The following is a 22031-nucleotide window of genomic DNA, read 5'->3' on the forward strand; positions in this document are numbered from 1 at the left end:
TTACCGATAAGTGAAAAGACGAGGTTAGCCGGTTATGAAAATATGTGACTGTTTAATAAATAAATTTTATGTATAACTTGTTTACACTGACGTTCAGCTGTTAGGTACGGTTGTGAACAATAGTATATGGTTTAGGATATAATAATTTATATTTTTAATCAAGTAATTTGTTTACAGGGGTACTGGTTAATATTTTAGTGTTTATTCTTTAACCTTTGGGTTCCCGAGTCCATATTGGGTTTAGGGTTTAGCATAGGGCTTAAGGTTTAGGGTTTAGATGTGTCCACTCTTTCTGCTTGAAATTGTTGAAGCATTAGACGTACACACAATATAGGGTCAAACAAATTGTCCAGTTAATATTTACAGGTGACCGTCAATGCGAAAATTGTCCGGCTAAAGTATACGTAATAACTTTACCGCTAAGTGAAAAAGCGAGGTTAGCCGGTTATGAAAATAGATGATTGTTTAATAAATAAATTTTATGTATAACTTGTTTACACTGACGTTCATCTTTTTCGGTACATTTCTGAATAAGAGTATATGGCTTAGGGTATAATAATTTATATTTTTATCAATTAATATGTTTACGGGAGTAAAAGTTATAAGATTTTATTGTTTATTCTTTACCCTTTGGGTTCCGGGGTCCCTATTGGGTTTATGGTTTAGCATTTTGTGTGTTAGGGTTTAGATTTATGGTTTAGATGTGTCCATGATATATTGTAGCCGTCTACAGCTTCAACTAAGAAAAATGATATGCTGAAACTTTTCATTCAGTTAAATATGTATGACCATCATTTTCAAGAATAATATATTTGAATCACTTATAACCGGCTAAATTCCCCTATACACAAGTTAAGAATTAATATATACATCCATGCTATCTTGTAGCCGTCTAATTATCATATTATCATAGCATAACTCTTTGAACTTAGAATGAATCATGTGGAGGCTGGTGAAGTAGACCACATTCATATTTTTGATTAGCTGGCTAAATGAATAACAACCATATACACGATGAGACAGCCAGCTAATTCTGAGACTGTACCGTATTGATCGTTGAAATAGTGACCCGAGAAATCTTCGAACGATAGAAGATGAACTCTGGTAGAGAAAATTCATAAGCTTTTTGGAAACTGTGGTGATGGATGGTTGGATGCGCTCAAGTGACCATGTAGAGAAAAAAATGAAAAGAAAAAGCAGAAAAATTTCATGATTTATTTAGTTGTTTGTAACTCATGGGTCGTGAAGAAAGAATCAGAGAAACTTATGAACTCATCAATTGTTTTGAATTCATGGTTTCTTTGATTTTGTTTAGATTCATTAGGAATATGTAAAAAACAGAAAATAGGATGAAAGAGATAACATAGAATTGTTCTGAACAAATCTAATGTAAGTCAGTACCAAATCTCCACAGAATCTTTTTAATAAACTCTATGTCAACTACGAACCTACAACGCTATACTAGAATAAACTTGAGGATTTTAGAGGGTAATTTCGTATTTTTTTCAGGCAATACTTTACATGCGCCATGATGTTTTGCAGTTTTTGGTATTGAACTAATTTCAACATATTTCATTGGTTTTGAGCAAATTATCCCTAGTTTCAATAGCTGACACATCTGACACAATATATCATTTTATTAGATTTTTTATATTTTTTTATCTTATTTTATTAAAAATTAATCTGATTAATATAAATTTGTTTTTAATTATATATACAAATTCATTAAAAGTACCATTGATATTAACAACTTTAACTTCTAATGTGAAAGTTTCGTCTAGATTTTTTATATTTTAAACATACAACAAAAGAAAATATTTTTTTTTCAAAAATAGTTACAGTGAAACCTCTATAAATCAATAATGTCGGAACTACACCAAAACTATAATTTTTAATTAATTTATTAGAGATTATTAATTTATCGATATACTAATTAAACCAAAAACTTAATTTATCGATAAATTAATATACACTAAAAATCTCTATAAATTAATATAATTTTATAGTCCCAAATTGAGTTTTTGGTTTAATAAAATTATATTAATTTATAAAAAAATTTAGTGTATACAAATTTATCGAGTATTAATTTAAAGAGGTTATACTGTATCTTCCTCCGACCTGTCTTTATCATCGTCTTTTTTTATCACAGTATTCATCGTTAAATTTTTTTTCATCCTCCTAATGAATATAAAAACCGAAGAAGATACAGTGAAACCTTTACAAATTAATAATGTTAGGACTACACCAAAATTATATTTTTTTATTAATTTATAGAGATTGTTAATTTATCGAGATACTAATTGAACTAAAAACTCAATTTGGGACTATAAAATTATATTAATTTATAGAGATATTAATTTATAGATTATTAATTTATAGAGGTTATACTGTATGTTTCACCATCATAATCTTGTCCCAACAAACATAATTGAGTAATTGAAACCATACAAATATCAAATCACTGAGTTAGAGCTATCAATCAAAACCTTGAAGGGGAAACTATGGGAGGGGGACAGCTAAGAGCAAAGCCAAGAAGATAACTATTTTATATGGATGTGTAAATATTGTAGTAGCCAGATAACAATTTTGTCAGACCAGCTACAATATATATTAGTTGGACAATAGTTTTAGCAATTTTTTCCAAGTTCGAAGTTGATGAAATACATAGATTTGTGCAATCAAACAATTTTCTTTTGGAATTAGTTAAAATTTCTTGGAAATTTTTCCGATACCTATACAACAGGATTGGGACTGTCAGGTTTTGGTTTATAATCCATCAATGAGTATTCAAGAATTATTTTTGACAAATTTTCTGAGAACTCGTCATGTCGCTTTAGTCCGACAAATTTCCAAAAAAAAAGACTTATTTACCAAAGTTTGAGCAGGTGAGAGAAGACAGGAAAAGAAGATTTTGAAACTTGAAAATTTGGAGTGACAGAAACAATATGAATGCAAAAGATTTCTTCTTTTTTTTTTTGAATTATACAGAGGTATCCTGGCCCCACAGAAGTGGTCCAGACTAGTCATGTGTTGCCACATGTCGGTCATCTGTCCCTGGCGATGCCGAAATATTAATTCTCCAGTGGCCGGGATTCGAACCCAGGTGGCGGAACTCACAGCTGTGAACCCTTTACCAACTGAGCTAGAAGCCCCGGTTGCAAAAGATTTCTTCAAAAAGAAAATGTAAATGCAGAGGATAAAATCTCATCAGATCTTTGTAAGATATCACCTATTGAAATTGTAGAGTTTGTTGATAAAAAAAAAAAACGCAGAGTTCTTTACGTCTATATAGGGGCAATATCTAGAAAAAGCCAATTGTGTCAAAATAGTAGATTTTGGTATATAGCTAATAAGACATAAATTCTTTGGTGTGAGACCTAATTTCTCTTTTTCTCATTTTTTTTTGAGAACTCTTTTGTAAAAATAAATTAAAAATGTTTTCATAAGGAATTTCTCATTTAAATATTCACAAAGTAAAGATATAAAGATTTTTTATATCAGTGAAACATATTTGGTCATTTTCTTTTTTATTGACTAAAACATATTTGATGATCATTTGAGAGACTTGCATTTAATAAGATACCAGAAAATAGTATTGGGCCCTTTTTAAAAAAAAATCTTAAAAGAAAAATAGTTGCAAGTGTAAATTAAAAAGAAAAGGAAAAAGAAAAAATCTATATTAGAGGAGAATTTATGAAATAAAAAAAATTATAGAAAAAGATAGAGAGAAGAGGATTTTGGTTACCTATTTAATTTAGTTTTTTGTTTGGTTATACGATGCAATTTCTTTTTAAGCATCTCTAAAGATGGAGATATCCCCTGTAAGTTTCTAGTAATAAAATATAAATATTTTAATAATTATTCAGTTATATTTATTTTTTTGTATAAAAATTTATTCAATTGAAAAAAGACATCTATATTCCAAAGTTTAAAACCAGTTTTTTTTAACTTTACTGCAGAAACTTCTCTGATACATGTTTTTGGTTTTTTCTTTACTTTTAAAAATGGGTTTGACTGGTTTCCCCGATACCACCCGCAACTGCAATTTTTGTGATTAGTGGCGGTTGACAGCGTTTTAAAACAATCATACAAACCGTTACAAACCGCTCAGAATCTCTTAAAATCAAAAGCTGGTTTCAAGCGTTTGCGGTTGAGGACGGTTACAGGTGGATAAAAAAATATTTTTTCCAAATACTTTATCATGTAAAATTAAAAATAGAAATATTATAAATAAAATATTTATATACATTTTATATATGAATTTAAATTCACAAATAATATCATAATTTGTTTATAAAAACTTTAAACTAGCTATTGATTAGAATTTTTTAAAAAGTAATATACATACATATATAAAAATATTAACATATATAAAACAAAACAAAATATTCAATTTTTTATTAAAATTATAACTTTCAACTAACTTTAAAAATCTAACTAAACATAATATTATTATTAATCATATTATATTAATAATTATTATATTTTATCACAACAGTATATTTTTTATTTCTATAATGTTATAATATATATATTTATATTGGTAATTTATTATTAAACCACTACAATATCTCATAATCAACCAGTTACGAATATCCCGTAAACACAATAGTTTCCAAACATTAAAACGCTACATAATGCTTGAAACTGCAAATTCCCCAACCGCAGAATCCCACACCCACAACGACAACCGTTACGTTTGAACCACCGTGACTATGGGCCTCACTGGTGTAACCGCAGCGGTTGTGGTTGCGGTTGCGGGAGTTTGCAGGTGCGGGTGGTTGCGGTTTTAAGCGTTTTCTAGAGATTTGTACGACTGGTACAGCTGTTAGAAATTGTTGCGTTTGCGGGACTCTTATGACTGGTAAACTACCAAACGCAACATCTGTTAAATAATAATTTAACAATATTTACATTTTATGTAATTATAAAAATATTAAAAATCCTAATAATATGATAAATATAAAATTTATATTGATAAAATCATATTATTCAATCTTAAAAATTTATAGAAAATATTTTAGATTTGAATTTTTATAATATAAATTGAAAATATAATATGAATACATTTTACAATTTCTATTATTTCAATTGAAAATTTTTATTGGATATTTTTAGTATTATTTTTATTTATTCTGTTTTTAAACAAAAAAATTTTACCCTCCCGCAACCGCCCGCAACCGCAAACTGGAACCAGCTTTTGATTTTAAGAGGTTCGAAGCGGTTTAAAGCGATTTGTAGCATTTTCTGTGATTGTTTCAAAACGCCAACAACCGCTATGAACCGCAAAAGCTGCATTTGCGGGTGGTAGCGGGAAAACCAGCCAGCCCCTGTATCAAATTTGCTTCTACATGGTTGAGTGCGTGCTTTTAAAAGAAGAAAAAATGTGATTAAATATTATATTCATATGGCATGCATCAGTCAATGGACACATATCAATTACTAACATTTGACATACTGACTCAATCTGAATCGATCGCTAACATTTTGAAATTTTCAAGATACATGATACAACAACATGTCCAATAATTCGCCACATACAACAACACCAACGAAAGAAATGCGGCCTTCACAAACCCCAAAAACGTTTCCGATGATATGTCAGTGGAGCATCAGCACCCAAAAACGAAAGAGTAGAAATTAGTTTTGTAACTTGAGGCCCTGTGATGGCTTCTCCAAAACAATGGCCTCCTCCTTGGCCTTCAAAAGACTATCGACAAAGAGTAAAAATTCCTCTTGGGCGCGTTCACCCTCCTCCTTGGTCATAAACAATCTATTCTGCGGTTTGTACCACATCATCTTTGGCAACACCCTTGAATCCCTGGAATCCCTCCGCACCAGATGAGGAGGCTTTCGCCGCCGGCTGCCTTCAATCCTGAGAGACATATATATTGATAGCCTCAACAACAAAAAAAATTAAATGGACGAATGAATTTAGGGTCAGTTACTCGAGGTCGGTGTCTGTGATTTCCTTCAGGAAACGAATAGATTGCTCTTGGGACATAATCATTGCCTCCTCTTCTGACTCACTCAAGTAAGCCGTCGATGACATCTGCTTTACCCCCATCTTCGCCGCTGCGTGCTTCAAAATCATCACCTCCTCCATTTCCTTTAGCTCAACCGGGTTCGCACTACCCGCGTCCTCGGTGATCATCTCCTGGTCGTCGTCCCAAGTAGTCGATTTCGTCTTACCCTTCGCCGCTGAATCCCTGGAAGCCCTCCGCTTTGAATGAGGCGGCCTTCGCCGCTGGCGTATAGATTGCAAGTGGGCGGTCGCCATCGTCTCCTCGTCTGAGTCACTCATCTCGGGTTCGATTTGCAGGAGAGAGAGAGAGAACGTTGATAGTGAAATTAGGGCTTCTATGGGATTGACTCGAGAAGAAAACGGCGCAAGTGAGAGAGACAGCGTTGATAGTTATAACGGGCCGAGCTTATAACGTATATAGGGCCTTTTTAGGTTTCAGTATCTTGTTTATTTACACTCTCTTTCTTTTCCCTTTGTAACCATTGTTACTCAACAATTTTAGAAGAAAACTAGTCTATCTTTTGCTGTTTTTTTTCTTCAGTATTACACTTCGTTGAAAATCGATGTTTGGTGGGGATAAGATTTCATTTCTGATATTCTTGTCCATCTTGTTTATCTGGAATAATAACTATTTTTCCAAATATTGCACACTTTAGACTGAAAAAAAATAATTATTTACAGTTGATGCACTATTACAAAATTGACAATGACAATCAAGATCTAGAATGTTGTGTTCGGAATTTATAATTTAAAGATTAAATATTAAAAACCGTCTTTGTCAAAATGTTGTGAATAGTTAATTTCTATACTTATAAAATCAAAAAAAAAAAGAAACAAACAAATGTATCACAAATAAAAATTTAACATTTATAATATTTGATTTTTAGTTTCACAACATAAAGATTACATCAAATTTTACAGTTTACAATTTAGAATTTAAAACTTTGAATGTATAATATATTATTCAAAATTTTAAAAGGTATTTATAAAATTATTTAATTTTCGACAATTTTTAAAATTGAGTTGTAACATTCATGTTAGACTTAATTCATCTTGTTGTCTGCTTCTCCATTCTTCTGCATCCTCTTTGATTTTCATAATGATACTTGTTACTTAATACTCCTTTCCCTTGAACATGAATTCATTCATGTTTTCCCATACTCTCCACAACAACCAGGGAACTAGTCCTACTTGTATATCATCTTTAGGATACTTCTTTTCCAAGTTTAGGACATGGAACATTTTCGAGTATAGAGAGTTTGTCATAATACCTTCGGGTGGTGCAGGAATCGTGGACAATGCCCACACAAGTCTTGCTAGTGGGCACTGAAACATCACATGGTTCACAGACTCGGGACCCTGGCCACATCTTAAGAAAACTGCTTGTTTAGATATATGTCTCTTTCTCATATTTTCAGCAACTAGAAGTGAATTAATGATACATCTCCATATGAAGTTGTGTACTTTTGGGCTTGCTTCTTTTTTCCATGCTTGTTAGAATAGGTGATCCATTTCCTTCTTGCTTTTATGCTTGTTGATGATATTTACTTGTACCCAGTATCCCGATTTCACCGTAAAGTGACCCGTCTTTGTGTACTCCCACACATAGACATCTCTGCTTCCTCTGCCACATGTACGGACCTGCTCAATAAGACTTCTCTCCACAAAGGGAAATAGATGTTCTAGCACTGTCACATTCCACTCCGCTCCTTGGTTCATCAGTATCTCGCTTACTCTCATGTTTAGATGGGTCCCGACTTGAGCTTCTCTACAGCTTCTCCGCAATACATGGGCTTTTCTAGCTGGTTTCTGAGAAATCCATTGATCTTTCCATACCAGTACGTGCTGCCCATTACCAATCAGCATTCTTCCTCCCTTTTTTACTAGTTCATGTGCTTCGTGAATGCTTCGCCACACATATGAGGGACGTGAGCCTAAGTCAGCATTTAGAGGGTCAGAGTTGACGAAGTATCTGCTCTTATAAATTCTTGCTAACAGCGACTCCTTTTTTGTTAGCATTCTCCATAGTTGCTTTCCCAGCAGCACATAAAAGCTTCTAAATCTCTGAAGCCCAGACCTCAACATGCCTTTGGTTTGCCCAGTTGATCCCAGCTTTTCCAATGAATGCCCTTCTTTTTCTTCTTATTTCTCAACCATAAATCAGACAGAATCGAAATTATCTTCCTGCATATTGTTTTAGGTAAAAGGAAGCAAGAGAGGATATGAAGAGTTGATATATTACTCTTCACATGTTGAAATAAAGGTTCACAGTTGGATATGAAGAGCTTCTGGTACTAAGTGGAACACCCAAATACCTAATAGGGAGAGAGCCAAACGTCAGACCAGTAGAGGAAGAGATAGTATATTTTTCTTGAGTTTGGAGACCGAAGAAAATATAGCAGTCTTGTTAATGGCTTAATGCTAATAGAGAGTCCCGACAGGATCTCAAATCATGCAACACCATTAGAACTCCTTGAACTGAGGACAATTCACCATCATTAAAGATCAAACAAATCATCTCCAAAACTCAAATGGGTGAGCTATGTTTTAGAAGACTTAGGATGATAGCCGAATTGACCAGACTCTGCAGCTTTGTTCAGAAGGGCAGAAGGCAGTTCATGACCAGCACAAAAAGGTAGGGTGAAAGGGAATCCCCTTGTCGTAAACCCCTTTTCTCTTTAAAAAATCTGTGCACCATTCCATTGTAACCAATCATGAAGGAAGGAGGACAAACAGAAGCTTCAATCCACCTAACAAACTTAGGAGGTATATTTGTTTCATATGGATGTCTTCCCATAGACCTCTTCTATCTACCAAAATATAATTTTTCTATTTTGAAAAAGAAAAGACGTGGTTTTTGTATAACCATTTATTAACAGCTTCTAAATCAGTTGATACATTTAGAAGGTTACGAATGAAAAGGTGGTAAATGGAAATAATATATCACTAATTGATATCCTTCACTTAGTTGAAGCAGAATGCTGGAAAACAAATGAACTTAAAAGATTAAGAGAACTCATTTGAACATGCCGAATCTAGCTCGCATGGAAGCTTCTTCATACATCCGCTTCTCGCTTCGAAATCGGAATCGGAAACGGAAGCTTATGGAATCTCTCGGAATCACGATTCCAATGCGCTTCCAAAAAAACCTCTTCAAAAACACGTTGGAAGCTTATAATTCCGTTTTCGAATCACGCTTTCGTTTTAAAAGATACAATATCATAAATAAATAAAAATATAAGAAACATTATTTTTGTTTTTATATAATAGTGAAATAGAGAATAAAAATATACAAATATTAAATTTAATATTATAAATTATCTTTATACATTGAGGATTTATTAGAGATATATCGTATATATTCAAATAGATTGTGTTAATTATTTACGAAATATTAAAAGTAATTACTATAATAATATCTTATAAACTTACTTTATGTATATTTTCACGGTTTTAACATAAAATCATTTAAAATTATTATAAATGAATAAATGTTTTATTTTTAATTTGAATCTAATAGTCTCTAGTCATATTTGTAATTTTTATATTTTAATATGTGTATATATATACATCCTCCTATATATTAAAAGAGAAGTATATTGGACACGTGGCGCTCACACAGAGCTTCTCACGAAAAATCTAGCGATTCTATTGGTCGAATTTTTGTATTTTTCTTTTTGATTTATTTTTCTACTCGAGCTTCTAATTGGAAAGTCACTTTAATTGTTAATCGCACTAATCATTTTTTGCGCTAGAATCTTTATAAATGTCTAACATTAATCACAACTTGCAGAACAATTTTAATAAATGTCGACTAATCATTAAATGTCTTAATGGCATAATACGTTTTATATCTAATTAGAAAACTTATTATTATCAACATACCTTATTTACATTAATTACTTGCGCAAGTCTCGCATCATATAATATTTTATATGCATAATCGTTTTTAACATTACCAATTTAATATGTTTCCTTTTATCAAACGTAATTTAATTTACATACCTTAGTCTAACCAATTACTTGTGCAAGTAATTTTCTTTGCGTTAATTGCTAATCTCATTAATCATAACTTGCGCAAGAATTTTAATAAATGTCGACCATTTACATTAATTCATAATCTCATAAATCAAAACGTGCGCAAGAATATTAGAAATTTATATTCTTAATGATATATAAATACTTAATTTGAAAGTTACATTAATTGCTCTCATTAATCATAACTTGCGCAAGAATTATAATAAATATGTGTATTAATAAGTTTCCTTTTTACAAATTCAGAATCAAAATATTATGATATTTTAGCTTATCATGCAAGTTAAATCATTGAGAAACGTCACTAATTTACTATATATAAGATATTCACGTAGAAGAAACGAAGCCACTGACTTTTTATTCTGAACTTTTTATGTTGATATTATTTTTGTTATTTTACATCATTAAGCTTTTATATATACATATTTCATTAGAGCAGGCTTTTCTTTTGGTTTATATGCAGATGTCCTATTATAACGATTTCACCACGATGCATGTAAATTTTTTTATCTCTCTATATGATTTGATTAATCGTAGATTTATTTGAATTTTAATTATTACTTTTTAATATGTTCATAGTTATTGTCTTTCTATTTAATAATTGTTTGTTAGAGCTTATAAGGAGAAAAATGCTTTCATATGTATTTTTCTATTGGTTTTTTAGTTTACAATTTTAGTTTATATATGCGCAGACCAACGATTATGACGTTTCCTCATGAGGATCCATATGTACTTAAATGATCATATCATCCAAAACACGTAAACTACAATGTAAGTTTCATGCTTTGTTACTTTCTCTATGTTTTTTAATAATTATTTGCTTATACATTAAAGAACAAAATCTTTAATCGATATTTTATTATAAAAGTTAGTATAACTTTTTATACATATTATCAACTTTGTACTCAAATATGATTAAATACAATTTATCATATTAAAAATGTATATCTTATAAATTCATATATATTCACATATCTGCACATTTTTGATAGAACATGCATTGATTATTAATTTTTTTCTTGCGCAATTAATATGATCTCTTATGAATCTATTATAAATGTAAGTTACCTTATTTATTTGAATAATTCTTGCGAAAGTTTTAATCACATTTATTTGTATTTATTGAGAATCTGTTATTTTTGAATAATGGGGTATCACAGTAATTTGACTTTTAAATCTTTCTAAATTTTCAAAGTCGTTTTTAATCTTGTTGCCTTATTTTAAATAAATCTAACTTGCGCAAAAAGACTAATATTTAATTCAAATCAGTTTATGATATTGTAGATTTAATAACTCTATTTATTTTTGCGCAATGTGGTATCACATTAATTGGACTTTTAAATCTTTCTAAATTTTCAAAGTCGTTTTTAATCTTGTTGCCTTATTTTAAATAAATCTAACTTGCGCAAGAAGACTAATATTTAATTCAAATCAGCTTATGATATTGTAGATTTATTTACTTTCTTTATTCAATTTAAATGTTTATTATGAAAATTAATATTTCCTGCTTTGCCTCTTAAACATGTATTACACTTTATAATTGCTTATATTTTATAGTTACAATAGCATATTAATGAGATGAACTCTTTCTTTTGCAGGTCTTGATGTTACAGTCCTCAGGTGATATTTTCTCTGGTTCTGGATTTTTCAGGAACTCTCTTGTCTAAAAGAAAAAGCCAAGAAGATCATGACAGTAGCCTTGAGGATCAACACTCTCTCAACAAGAGACATTCTCACAAGAAAATCAAGGGGGAGTGATCTCGAAGATTTTTAAAAAGATTTATTTCCTATTGTTATGGCTTGTCTTACTTCCGCATTCTTACTATGATAAAAGGGATTTGTCTTATCATATCTAGCTTGGGATTTTTTGATTATTGAAAACTTACTTATGTTGCAATGGTTTTTGTCGCTATCCGCGTTATTCATTATTGTTTATTTTAAAGAAAAACACATTTAGTCTTTTCTTTTCTTGTGTTCATGACAATTTTTAAAACAATTGCATTGTAATAACTCCCATGTTTTAGTAATAATCTGTTGGGAGAGATGAAAATATCTAATTTTCGTTCTAATGACATGTTATTATTTAGTCAATGTATTATTTATTGTTTTTTTAGTTATATTTTTTTATTAGATTATTTTTTGTTTTCAGATCTCAATATAATAAGGTCATTTTATAATTATTATTATCATCATTTAACAATTATATTATTACTTGTTTATTATTTAGTTGTCACAATTTTTCTTGAATGAAAAATATGTCCATATTTATCACATTAATGATTACCAATTAATGATGATTACAACATCACGTAACATATATTCGTCATATTTTAATTCACAAGATTGATTGGTAATAAGTAAGAATGATTTATGTTAACGCATTAAATTCAGAACATCTATATAGCAATAAAAAGAATGTAATAAATTGTATGAATATATATTTTTTGATACTAACTTGTCGTGCAATCATATTTTTTTTGTGTGCACAACTGATCATATTAATCAAGTGGAAAGGCCTCAGGCCCAAGTTTGCCCACTAGGGGTTTAATACAGAACGACGACGTAGAGAGAGTTTAGCTGAAGCGTCGGCTTCTTTGTTGAAATCGCGAGAAACAAAAGAAAAAGAAATTGAGACGAAAACAGAGGAGATATCAAGGATGTCGTGAACGATTCCTCTAATTTCCTTAGCCTGCATGTCTCCGTTGATTGCTCGAATGAGCGTTCTATTGTCGGAGGACATCCAAAGAGTTTTGATCTCTAGGGTCGCTGCCTTGATGAGGGCGAGTCGCATCGCCATCGCTTCCGCTACCAGAGGTGAATCCACATAATCCTGCGAGCTCGATCCTTCTACTGCCGTTGTGAAGCCGTGTCCTGTGAAGATCCATCCAAATCCCGCTTGATTCGTTTGTTTGTTCCACGCTGCAATCCGATTGACAGAGAGTTTCTCCATCTGTCTCCATCGGGTAAGATTTGATGCTCGTCCCCCTTTGTACTGGTTCCTAGGTGTTGTTTGATCCCTTGTGCATAATTCCACTCTCGACCTAATTCTGATTGCTCTTGTCGCAATCTCTTCAGGGGAAGAGGTTAGAGCTTCGAAGATTAGGGCGTTTCGTGATAGCCAAATCGACCAGACTACCCAAGGGAGAATGTCGTGCAATCATATCAACACTGTTATATATATATATATATATATATATATATATATAGATATATATATATATATATCTTACATTTTCTTATGGTCTACATTTTAGGTTGCTTATTCATCAAAGCTTAATCTAATGACGTTTTTTAGAAAAAGATAACTTCTTCTGTTATCCGGAAGGACGATGATGAAGAAAATATTGAAACTATTAAAGAAGCATGTTATTGGGCATCAGCAAAGGATCTACGCAAGTTGTTTTGTGTCCTATTGCTAACACATAGTATCACAAATCCAGAAAACGTTTGGAATGCTACTTGGGAAAAACTATCACAAGATATATATGCAACCAAAGAAAAAGTACGGATAAACCAAGTTAGCTCATGTTTTTATCAACAAAAAACCTCATTAGAAATTGTGATTGGGTAAATATAAATTTTTACATGTTCTTTCAGACTTGAGTTTATCAGAAGATCAAATTGAGAGTTTATCTTTGGAGGAGATTGAAACAATCATGCATTTGAACGGAAGTTCATTGACGTTGTTTAAGTTTTGAAACGTGTTATCAATAGTATACTCGCGTTGAGTGACTTGAGTCTCTGATGCGAAATTCAAACAGTGAATTCAATGTATGTTAAAACATTCATCTGTTTGTTTTCTAGGAAATGTGATCTTAAAACATTAAGATACCTATTATATTATCATAAATTGGTCTGCAGTAAATATGCTATCAACTTCCCAAAGTAATCCATATTTAATATAAGGTAAGTTATTAAAACCAAATTAACTAAAAGTAAATTATTTAAACAAAGCAATAAATAGGATACCAAGTTGCGTAAGTAATACACAATGAAAAAAGGTAAGTTATTAATAAAAAAAATTATCAAATTACAAATAGGAAAGTAACACTAATTGAGAGAGAGAGAGAGAGAGAGAGAGAGAGAGAGAGAGAGAGAGAGAGAGAGAGAGAGAGAGAGAGAGAGAGAGAGAGAGAGAGACAGAGAGAGGGATTTAGTGTATATCCAAGAATTTAGAGTTTAGTGTTTGGATTTTTACCCAAGGGTTTAAGCTTGTCCAAGGGTTTAGGGTATAGTGTTTAGTGTTTATGATTTACTCTTTTGTGAAGGTTTTAAAATTGTTAAAAAAATTCATCTTTTTGCAGCTACTAATATTTTTTCATTTATTTAAAAACTTAACACAAATTATTATTATTTTATTTATTATCTTTAAAAAATTTGTACATTATTTGGCAAACTATGATTAGTTGGTAACTCACCCAAGAAAAATTCATGATAAAATATAAAACTAGGAAACATTCCTATATAAATCAAAATTGTGGTAGTTAAAAGATAATCGGTGAATTAAAAGAATGTTTATCTTTAAAAAAAAGGTTTACGATGAGGGGGAGAGAGAGAGAAAGAGAGAGAGAGAGATTTAGTGTTTTGGGTATACCCAAGGATTTAGAGTTTAGTGTTTGGATTTTTACCCAAGGGTTTAAGCTTTGTCCGGGTTTAGGGTATGGTGTTTAATGTTTATGATTTACTCTTTTGTGACGGTTTTAAAATTATTAAAAAAATTCATCTTTTAGCAGCTACTAATATTTTTCATTTATTTTAAAAACTTAACACAAATTATTATTATTTATTTATTATCTTTAAAAAAGCTGTACATTAATTGGCAAACTATGATTAGTTGGTAATTCACCCAAGAAAATTCATGATAAAATATTAAACTAGGAAACATTCTCATATAAATCCAAATTGTGGTAGTTAAAAGATAATCGGTGAATTAAAAGAATGTTTACATTTTTATTTTTTTCAAAAAAAAAAGGTTTACGATGAGGGGAAGAGAGAGAGAGAGAGAGAGAGAGAGAGAGAGAGAGAGAGAGAGAGAGAGAGAGAGAAGAGAGAGAGAGAGAGAGAGAGAGATTTAGTGTTTTTGGTATACCCAATGATTTACAGTTTAGTGTTTATTATTTATCCAAGGGTTTAGGGTATATCCAAGAATTTAGGGTTTAGTGTTTGGATTTTTACCCAAGGGTTTAAGCTTTGTCCAAGGGTTTAGGGTATAGTGTTTAGTGTTTATACATTTACTCTTTTGTGACGGTTTTAAAATTGTTAAAAAGAATTTATCTTTTGGCAGCTACTAATATTTTTCATTTATTTTAAAAACTTAACACAAATTATTATTATTTTATCTATTATCTTTAAAAAAAGTTGTATATTAATTGGCAAATTATGATTAGTTGGTAATTCACTCAAGAAAAAATCATGATAAAATATTATAAACTAGGAAACATTCCCATATAAATCAAAAATTGTTGTACTTAAAAGATAATCGATGAATTAAAAGAATTAAATTTTTATATTTTTCAAAAAGAGAGAGAGAGAGAGAGAGAGAGAGAGAGAGAGAGAGAGAGAGAGAGAGAGAGAGAGAGAGAGAGAGAGATTAGTGTTTTGGGTATAACCAAGGGTTTACAGTTTAGTGTTTTGGATTTATCCAAGGGTTTAGGGTATATCCAAGAATTTAGAGTTTAGTGTTTGGATTTTTAGCCAACGGTTTAAGCTTTGTCCAAGGGTTTAGAGTATAGTGTTTAGTGTTTATGATTTACTCTTTTGTGACGGTTTTAGAATTGTTAAAAAAATTCATCTTTTGGCAGGTACTAATATTTTTCATTTATTTTTAAAACTTAACACAAATTATTGTTATTTTATTTATTATCGTTAAAAAAAGCTGTACATTAATTGGCAAACTATGATTAGTTGGTAATTCACCCAAGAAAAATTCATGATAAAATATTAAACTAGGAAACATTCCCATATAAATCAAAATTGTGGTAGTTAAAAGATAATGGTGAATTAAAAAAATGTTTGCATTTTTATATTTTTCAAAAAAAAAAGGTTTACGATGAGGGGGAGAGAGAGAGGAGAGAGAGAGAGAGAGAGAGAGAGAGAGAGAGAGAGAGAGAGAGAGAGAGAGAGAGAGAGAGAGGAGAGAGAGGAGAGAGAGAGAGAGAGAGAGAGAGAGAGAGAGAGAGAGAGAGAGAGAGAGAGAGAGAGAGAGAGAGAGAGAGAGAGAGAGAGAGAGAGAGAGAGAGAGAGAGAGAGAGAAAGATAACTACGATCCACCTATGCACTTATAATAATAACGTAACATGTAGTATATGAATTAGACATAATGATACATAGAGATTGAGAAAGAATTATAATCTACTTATATATTTATACTAATAGTTAGACGGGTAATATATGAATCATATGAATGCCCGCACGCACGATATGATCGTAATTACTTTTTTTATCTTTTTCAAAAAATTAAAAGGTTTATGATGAGAGAGAGGGAGAGAGACTTATATGTGGAGAAACCTAAATGAGTAAGATACAAAGATACAACGAGAGTGAAATATAATTACGATCCACTTATGCACTAATAATAATAGCTATACATGCATTATATAAATCATATCGATGCCCGCACATGCGTGATTTATTTATTTCATATTTCAAAGTATATGATAATAATTTAAACATCAAAGTAGATTGAATTAAGTAATGTCTAAAAGGCTTATAGTTTTGAACCACAAAGACTGAATGAAGAAAAAAATTTAGTTTTAATAATACATTAAACATATGAATATATTTGAATAATACATATTTATATGAATAATACATAAAACATATGAAGAACAAATTTAGTTTTAATAATACATAAAACATTTGATTAGATATTAATAATGTTTCTGCCTAGACCAGTGTTCTCTCATGGTCAGCTTTACGTTGCACTTTCAAGAGTTAAGTCGAGATCTGGATTAAAAGTCGTAATAACTGGTAAAGAAAGAAAGCTGGAGACAAAACATTGAATGTTGTCTACAAACAAGTTTTTCAGAATACTCCGTAGGCATGATACTTAATTGTTATCTATTATTTTTCCTGTGCCTCATGCTTTATCCCAAAACGGTTGTCTTATGATATAAAATCCATTACTTCTAAAACTTTGTACTATTTAATCCATAATTTGAATATGTACAATGCCCGCACAGGGTGCGGGCCGGCCATCTAGTATATAAATATACGCTTCCAACATGTTTCCGCTTCCTAATTTTTTTTAAAATCTCGTTTCTACGCTTCCATACGATTCCGCTTCCGCGTATCCGCTTCCGTTTCCATGTAACATAGAGAATAACAAACCCTGATCTATTAAATGGATGTTTCTTAAGTCAATCATGGTTTTTTTAGCGGACTAGGATGGATTTATAGGGATCAATTAGGTGTTGAACGTTTTGGACTCTAAAGTTGCTCATATTTGGTGGACATCTATACTATTAAAAGAGAAACATTATGAAAAAATCAACTTATAAAAAGTTGTTTGACATATTCACTAGAATTTATTTAGACTCAATATTTAATCTCTAACCATAGCAAATCTTAAGTAATACTAGATTTTGACCCGCCCTTTAGAGGGCGGGACAGTGGTTTTGTTTTAAATTTATGTTCTTGTTCGATTTTTCATAAGTGTGTTTAGGCATGAGTATCTGGGTTGAGATCGATTGTCGTTAATAAATTTGGTTTGGTCCGTTTACTAATTCGAGTTACCCGTTTTAGATTGTAACTCATGTTTTGATAATATACCGAGTTAAATATTCGAGATTTTAATTTATGTTTTGAGAAAGTGACAATGGCGGATATGTTTCTTTGGCAAATTTATGTTTGTATATATTATGTGTTTCAACATAAAATGTATATCAAGTGTCTTAATCATTTTTGTTAGAAGTTGTTTTTATGTTAATGTTCGTTTTCATATATACAAAATGTTAGTATTGTGAATGGTTGAAAAAAAAATAATTTGATTAGAGAATAAATTATTTTAAAGTCTTATATTTGAATTTCAAAAAACTTATTCTCTTTGGTTATTTATGATAAGTTAGTATTTTAAAATAAATAAATAGTGGCCTGATGGGTTTATTTAAAATATGTATATTATATTCAGTTATATAAAATGTGTAATAATATTAAAAAAAACTATTGAATGAAGTTAATAATGGGCCAGAGTAAAAATTGTCAATAATTTCGAATACTATAGATTTAAATATGGGCTGTATTAATTTTTTTTTATAATATGTTAATAAAGCCCGAAAATAATTAGGCCCAAGCCCGTATCTGATTCATTTTATTAGACAATAACGACATATAATTTTTTTTTCATTCGACACGATTTCTAAAAAAATTTCAATCTCCGACGGCGACTGAAGAAAGAAATTAGGGTTTTCAGATTTGTTCCAATCGGTCTCCACGATTCGTCTGAAGGTATGTTCTCCTCTCTTTTTTGGTTTCTATTTCTTTCGCATGTCATCTTCAAAGGATTGAACTTCATAGATCCGATGAAATCGAAGCCGATATGATACTTCATAAATCGTTCTCTATTGGTTTAAAACATATCAAAACTCGAAATGTTTGTCTTTTATTCTAATAAAACGTTTCATTACCGTTTATTTAACCTTCTTAGGATATACGAAACTAAATTCTGTGTCTCAATTATTTAATTTATTTTTATAAATTTAGATTTTTACAATTAAAAGGATTTTATATGTATATAAGGTTACTTCCGAATTATAGGTTTCGTCAAACAAAATCTATACAATGTAAATCAATATTATTATTTTATATACTTCTGCCATTAATTATTTTATTTTGAAATTTTTTATCCAGGTTGTTAAGCTTTGTCATCAAACAAAGGAAATACATCCACACTGACCGAAGATAAGTGTTTTATTAATTTTATTTTTTACCAAATAAAAGGATTTTTTATGTTTATAATATTAATTTCAAATAATATGTTCATTACATAAAATTTGATTGGTTACTTTGTATCATAAATAAACAATTTTTCTATTTAATCTACTTACTCCTGCCATTAAATATTTATATCTCTACTTGTATCCAGATTGTCAAGTTTTGTGATCTACGGAAGGAAATACATCCACACTGAGTTACAGATAAGTGTTTACATGTTTATAATATTACTTTCAAATATTATGTTCATCAAATAAAATTTGCTCTGTTACTTTTTATCATATGTAAACAAAAGTTCAATTTAATTTACTTACTCATGCCACTAAATATTTATATTGTAAGCTTGCATCCAGATTGTCAAGTTTTGTGATAAACGGAAGGAAATACATCCACACCGACTTACAGATAAGTGTTTATATCAACTTCATCGTATAGATATGTATCATATTGTTGTGTCAGTTAGTTACAAACCTCTTATATCAAAATCAAATATTTAACTTGCTTTTTATATTGTACTATACAGGAACTAATAACGGAATAAGATCCAAGCTTTGTTCTACATATAAACTGAGAAAAGATAAGTGATTTTACTCAATATGTTTGTCTTATTTATTATATCTATTTTAAAAGATATCATTATGTTAAAATTATACTTTTATGACCCCAAATATTATTTAAGCATAATTTTAATAAAATATTGATGTTATAAATATTTTTTTTTCTTTATATGTTTCTGTTGTCCAACAGATAATCATAGCCTTTATTTGAACAATCGTGCATGGAAAAGAAAGTACAGACTGAAAATGAGAATTCAAAGTCGCCAAAATAAGATATGATTTTTATATTCCATGTAGAATATTACTAAGTAAATAGGAATGGAATTGATACTGGATAGTTAGGAAAAATGGAGTATGGATGCTGATCGTTTTCCAATAATCGTATTTATTTTTCTTTATAATCTAATATTAAAAAGTTTGGAATTAATAATTTATTATCTGAAACAAACTCAATCATATAAAAAACGATAATTTATTATATTTTAAAAAAGGCTGATTAAAACAAAGGGCGCAAAACCTGAATTCAAACAATAAAAGCCAAAAGAGAAGACAAAACTAATATAAAAAACACCGAAATAAAAAACACCGAACTAAAAGCACCAGAGAATATAATCTTAACATCAGCCACTTTTATGGTCCTCATCTCCCTGAAAATCTTTGTTTTCAACCTCATTTAAAATTATGCATCACTTCTTCCTTGAACTGGTCGACATCTGATGAAGTGACTTGATTCTCTTCCACATTATATCATTAAGATTCCAAACTTTTATGGTATTGAACTGAGTTCCAAGAGAACCGTTATTATCATCAACCGAAATCCCAAAACCATAAGTTTTGCCAACAATGTCCACGATTGCAGATGGCAAGATATCTTTCATTTCATTCTGTTTAAGTCATTAGAATAATGAGAAAGCATATAATCAACAAAATATAATATTGTTATGATATTAATAAAGTATATCTAACCTCATCCAAACAACCATTTAGGACTTTAGCTGCAGAAGATTTTACAATGTAAGTAGCTTCAGAATCTAACAGACTGAATTTCGATTCACCAGTGAGATCTTGCACAAGCAAATTCAACTTGAATCTGAAAATATAAAGACGCAATAAATTATTTGTTTCATCAAAAATTATAATTATAGATATGTTAATAAATATATGGGAAAAAATATAACCTTGATGAAACCTTCAGAACACTACACTCGCAAAATTCACACCACCATTTTTGCACATCTAGTTCATCAAATGCAATTTACGATTTGGAAACCTTATTGTTGCACACCACACAATCAAAATAGTACCATCCACTCATTGTATCAATAGCATAAATAGTACAAATGACTGCAGTGTTCACCCTGAAAATGTAAAACATATTATGAGAATGATCCAATAAAGTAACAACGTTGTTATAATAACTAAAAATAAACCTTAGCTGTTCTTATCATCTCATGAATGGTATTGAATGGAGATTGAGATCATTTGTGGCGCTTATTCTGTATTTGAATCTTGTCACTTGCAGCTTGGTGAATAATTTTGTTAACACTAGAGCTTTCATCACCATTAAACCTTATAGATTTGTATTAGTAGAATGATATTAAAATCTATGTAAAAACATAGCTATTGTATAATTTACATATAAGTACCTTCTATTCAGTGCTCGTGCTTCCTCTATAGATGGGTTTAGCAAAACCAATGAGCAATCAAAAGCATTTGATACTTGAATTTTTCCTGTAAAACAAATAAAAAATATGTTTAAATACAAAATAAGATAAAAATTTAAATACAACAAATGTCAAGAAAATACCATATAGGTTTTGAAGTTTAGCAAATCTGATTAAACAGATATCTCCATTGTTTAGTTTATGGGCATCATCGGCCAAAATATGAGCTGATCTTCCCATAATGCAACAATGGATACGATTATCCCTGTAATAATATCAGAAAATAAAACAGATTAACTATTGAAATAAATAAAAACATATTTACTTCGTTATAAATCTTCTTGACAACAAAAATTACTTGATATCTCTAAGAGTAAACTCCACTTTGTTTACTTCGTTTCTTGCATTTTGAACATTTTTAAGCACACCAAGATCTAAGACTTCACCCATAACATCTGATATGCAAAAACAAATGTAATTATTAAAAAAAAAACTGAAGCATATATAATAATAAACTAACACGATGAGAAAAAGTAATAAGTTACCAATAAGAAATCTTGTGTCATGGGAACCGTTTAACATGTTCTCAAAATCATAGAGATCTAGGAACATGTTGTCACAGTGTAGACTTGAATCAGTTATTGTAGTTTCATTTCTGAAAACCATCTTGTAGACGTGGCTGGTCGTCCTGTATAAACCAAAAGCTATAACTAATGCAAAGTTAGTAACAACTATCCATTCACCAACACGGAATAGAGTCTCAAGTTTTGGCATCAGAGATTGTCTGCAGCTGGCATGGATTTTGACACCCTGAAACAT

The 22031-nt window shown here is 30.4% G+C and overlaps 3 protein-coding genes across 4 annotated transcripts; all 3 read right to left on the minus strand.

Moving 5' to 3' along the window:
- Positions 1–5472: 5472 nt before the first annotated feature.
- On the minus strand, positions 5473–6392 carry LOC108852299 (uncharacterized). 2 transcript variants are annotated; one of them, XM_057009968.1, is made up of 2 exons: positions 5949–6392; positions 5473–5867 (listed from the first exon to the last, which is right to left on the minus strand). In XM_057009968.1, the coding sequence occupies exons 1-2, from the start codon at positions 6302–6304 to the stop codon at positions 5774–5776; spliced, it is 450 nt and encodes a 149-aa protein (XP_056865948.1). In that variant the 5' UTR covers positions 6305–6392; the 3' UTR covers positions 5473–5773. The 2 variants fall into 2 exon arrangements, with proteins under 2 accessions (XP_056865948.1, XP_018481303.1); XM_018625801.2 differs by having other exon boundaries at positions 5473–5875; positions 5949–6386.
- Positions 6393–12596: 6204 nt separating this feature from the next.
- LOC130511291 (uncharacterized) lies at positions 12597–13010 on the minus strand. The gene has a single exon (XM_057008208.1). The coding sequence runs from the start codon at positions 13008–13010 to the stop codon at positions 12597–12599; it is 414 nt and encodes a 137-aa protein (XP_056864188.1).
- A 7224-nt stretch (positions 13011–20234) lies between these two features.
- On the minus strand, positions 20235–22031 carry LOC108850720 (uncharacterized). The gene is made up of 8 exons (XM_018624202.1): positions 21758–22031; positions 21571–21667; positions 21356–21477; positions 21195–21279; positions 20853–20906; positions 20727–20747; positions 20515–20638; positions 20235–20432 (listed from the first exon to the last, which is right to left on the minus strand). The coding sequence occupies exons 1-8, from the start codon at positions 22029–22031 to the stop codon at positions 20235–20237; spliced, it is 975 nt and encodes a 324-aa protein (XP_018479704.1).

The sequence above is a fragment of the Raphanus sativus genome, chromosome 4 (assembly GCF_000801105.2).
Source record: "Raphanus sativus cultivar WK10039 chromosome 4, ASM80110v3, whole genome shotgun sequence".
Taxonomy (NCBI): domain Eukaryota; kingdom Viridiplantae; phylum Streptophyta; class Magnoliopsida; order Brassicales; family Brassicaceae; genus Raphanus; species Raphanus sativus.

What these genes read in the sequence shown, in the direction of transcription:
- LOC108852299 (XM_018625801.2), bottom strand. Translation starts at nt 6,304, where the DNA reads ATGAGTGACTCAGACGAGGAGACGATGGCGACCGCCCACTTGCAATCT. An exon ending in ATCACAGACACCGACCTCGA is followed by an intron (nt 5,876 to 5,948) that starts GTAACTGACCCT and finishes TATGTCTCTCAG; the next exon opens with GATTGAAGGCAGCCGGCGGC.
- LOC130511291 (XM_057008208.1), bottom strand. Translation starts at nt 13,010, where the DNA reads ATGGAGAAACTCTCTGTCAATCGGATTGCAGCGTGGAACAAACAAACG.
- LOC108850720 (XM_018624202.1), bottom strand. Translation starts at nt 22,031, where the DNA reads ATGTTTCAGGGTGTCAAAATCCATGCCAGCTGCAGACAATCTCTGATG. An exon ending in TTTACTCTTAGAGATATCAA is followed by an intron (nt 21,478 to 21,570) that starts GTAATTTTTGTT and finishes ATATTATTACAG; the next exon opens with GGATAATCGTATCCATTGTT. An exon ending in TAAACTTCAAAACCTATATG is followed by an intron (nt 21,280 to 21,355) that starts GTATTTTCTTGA and finishes TTTGTTTTACAG; the next exon opens with GAAAAATTCAAGTATCAAAT.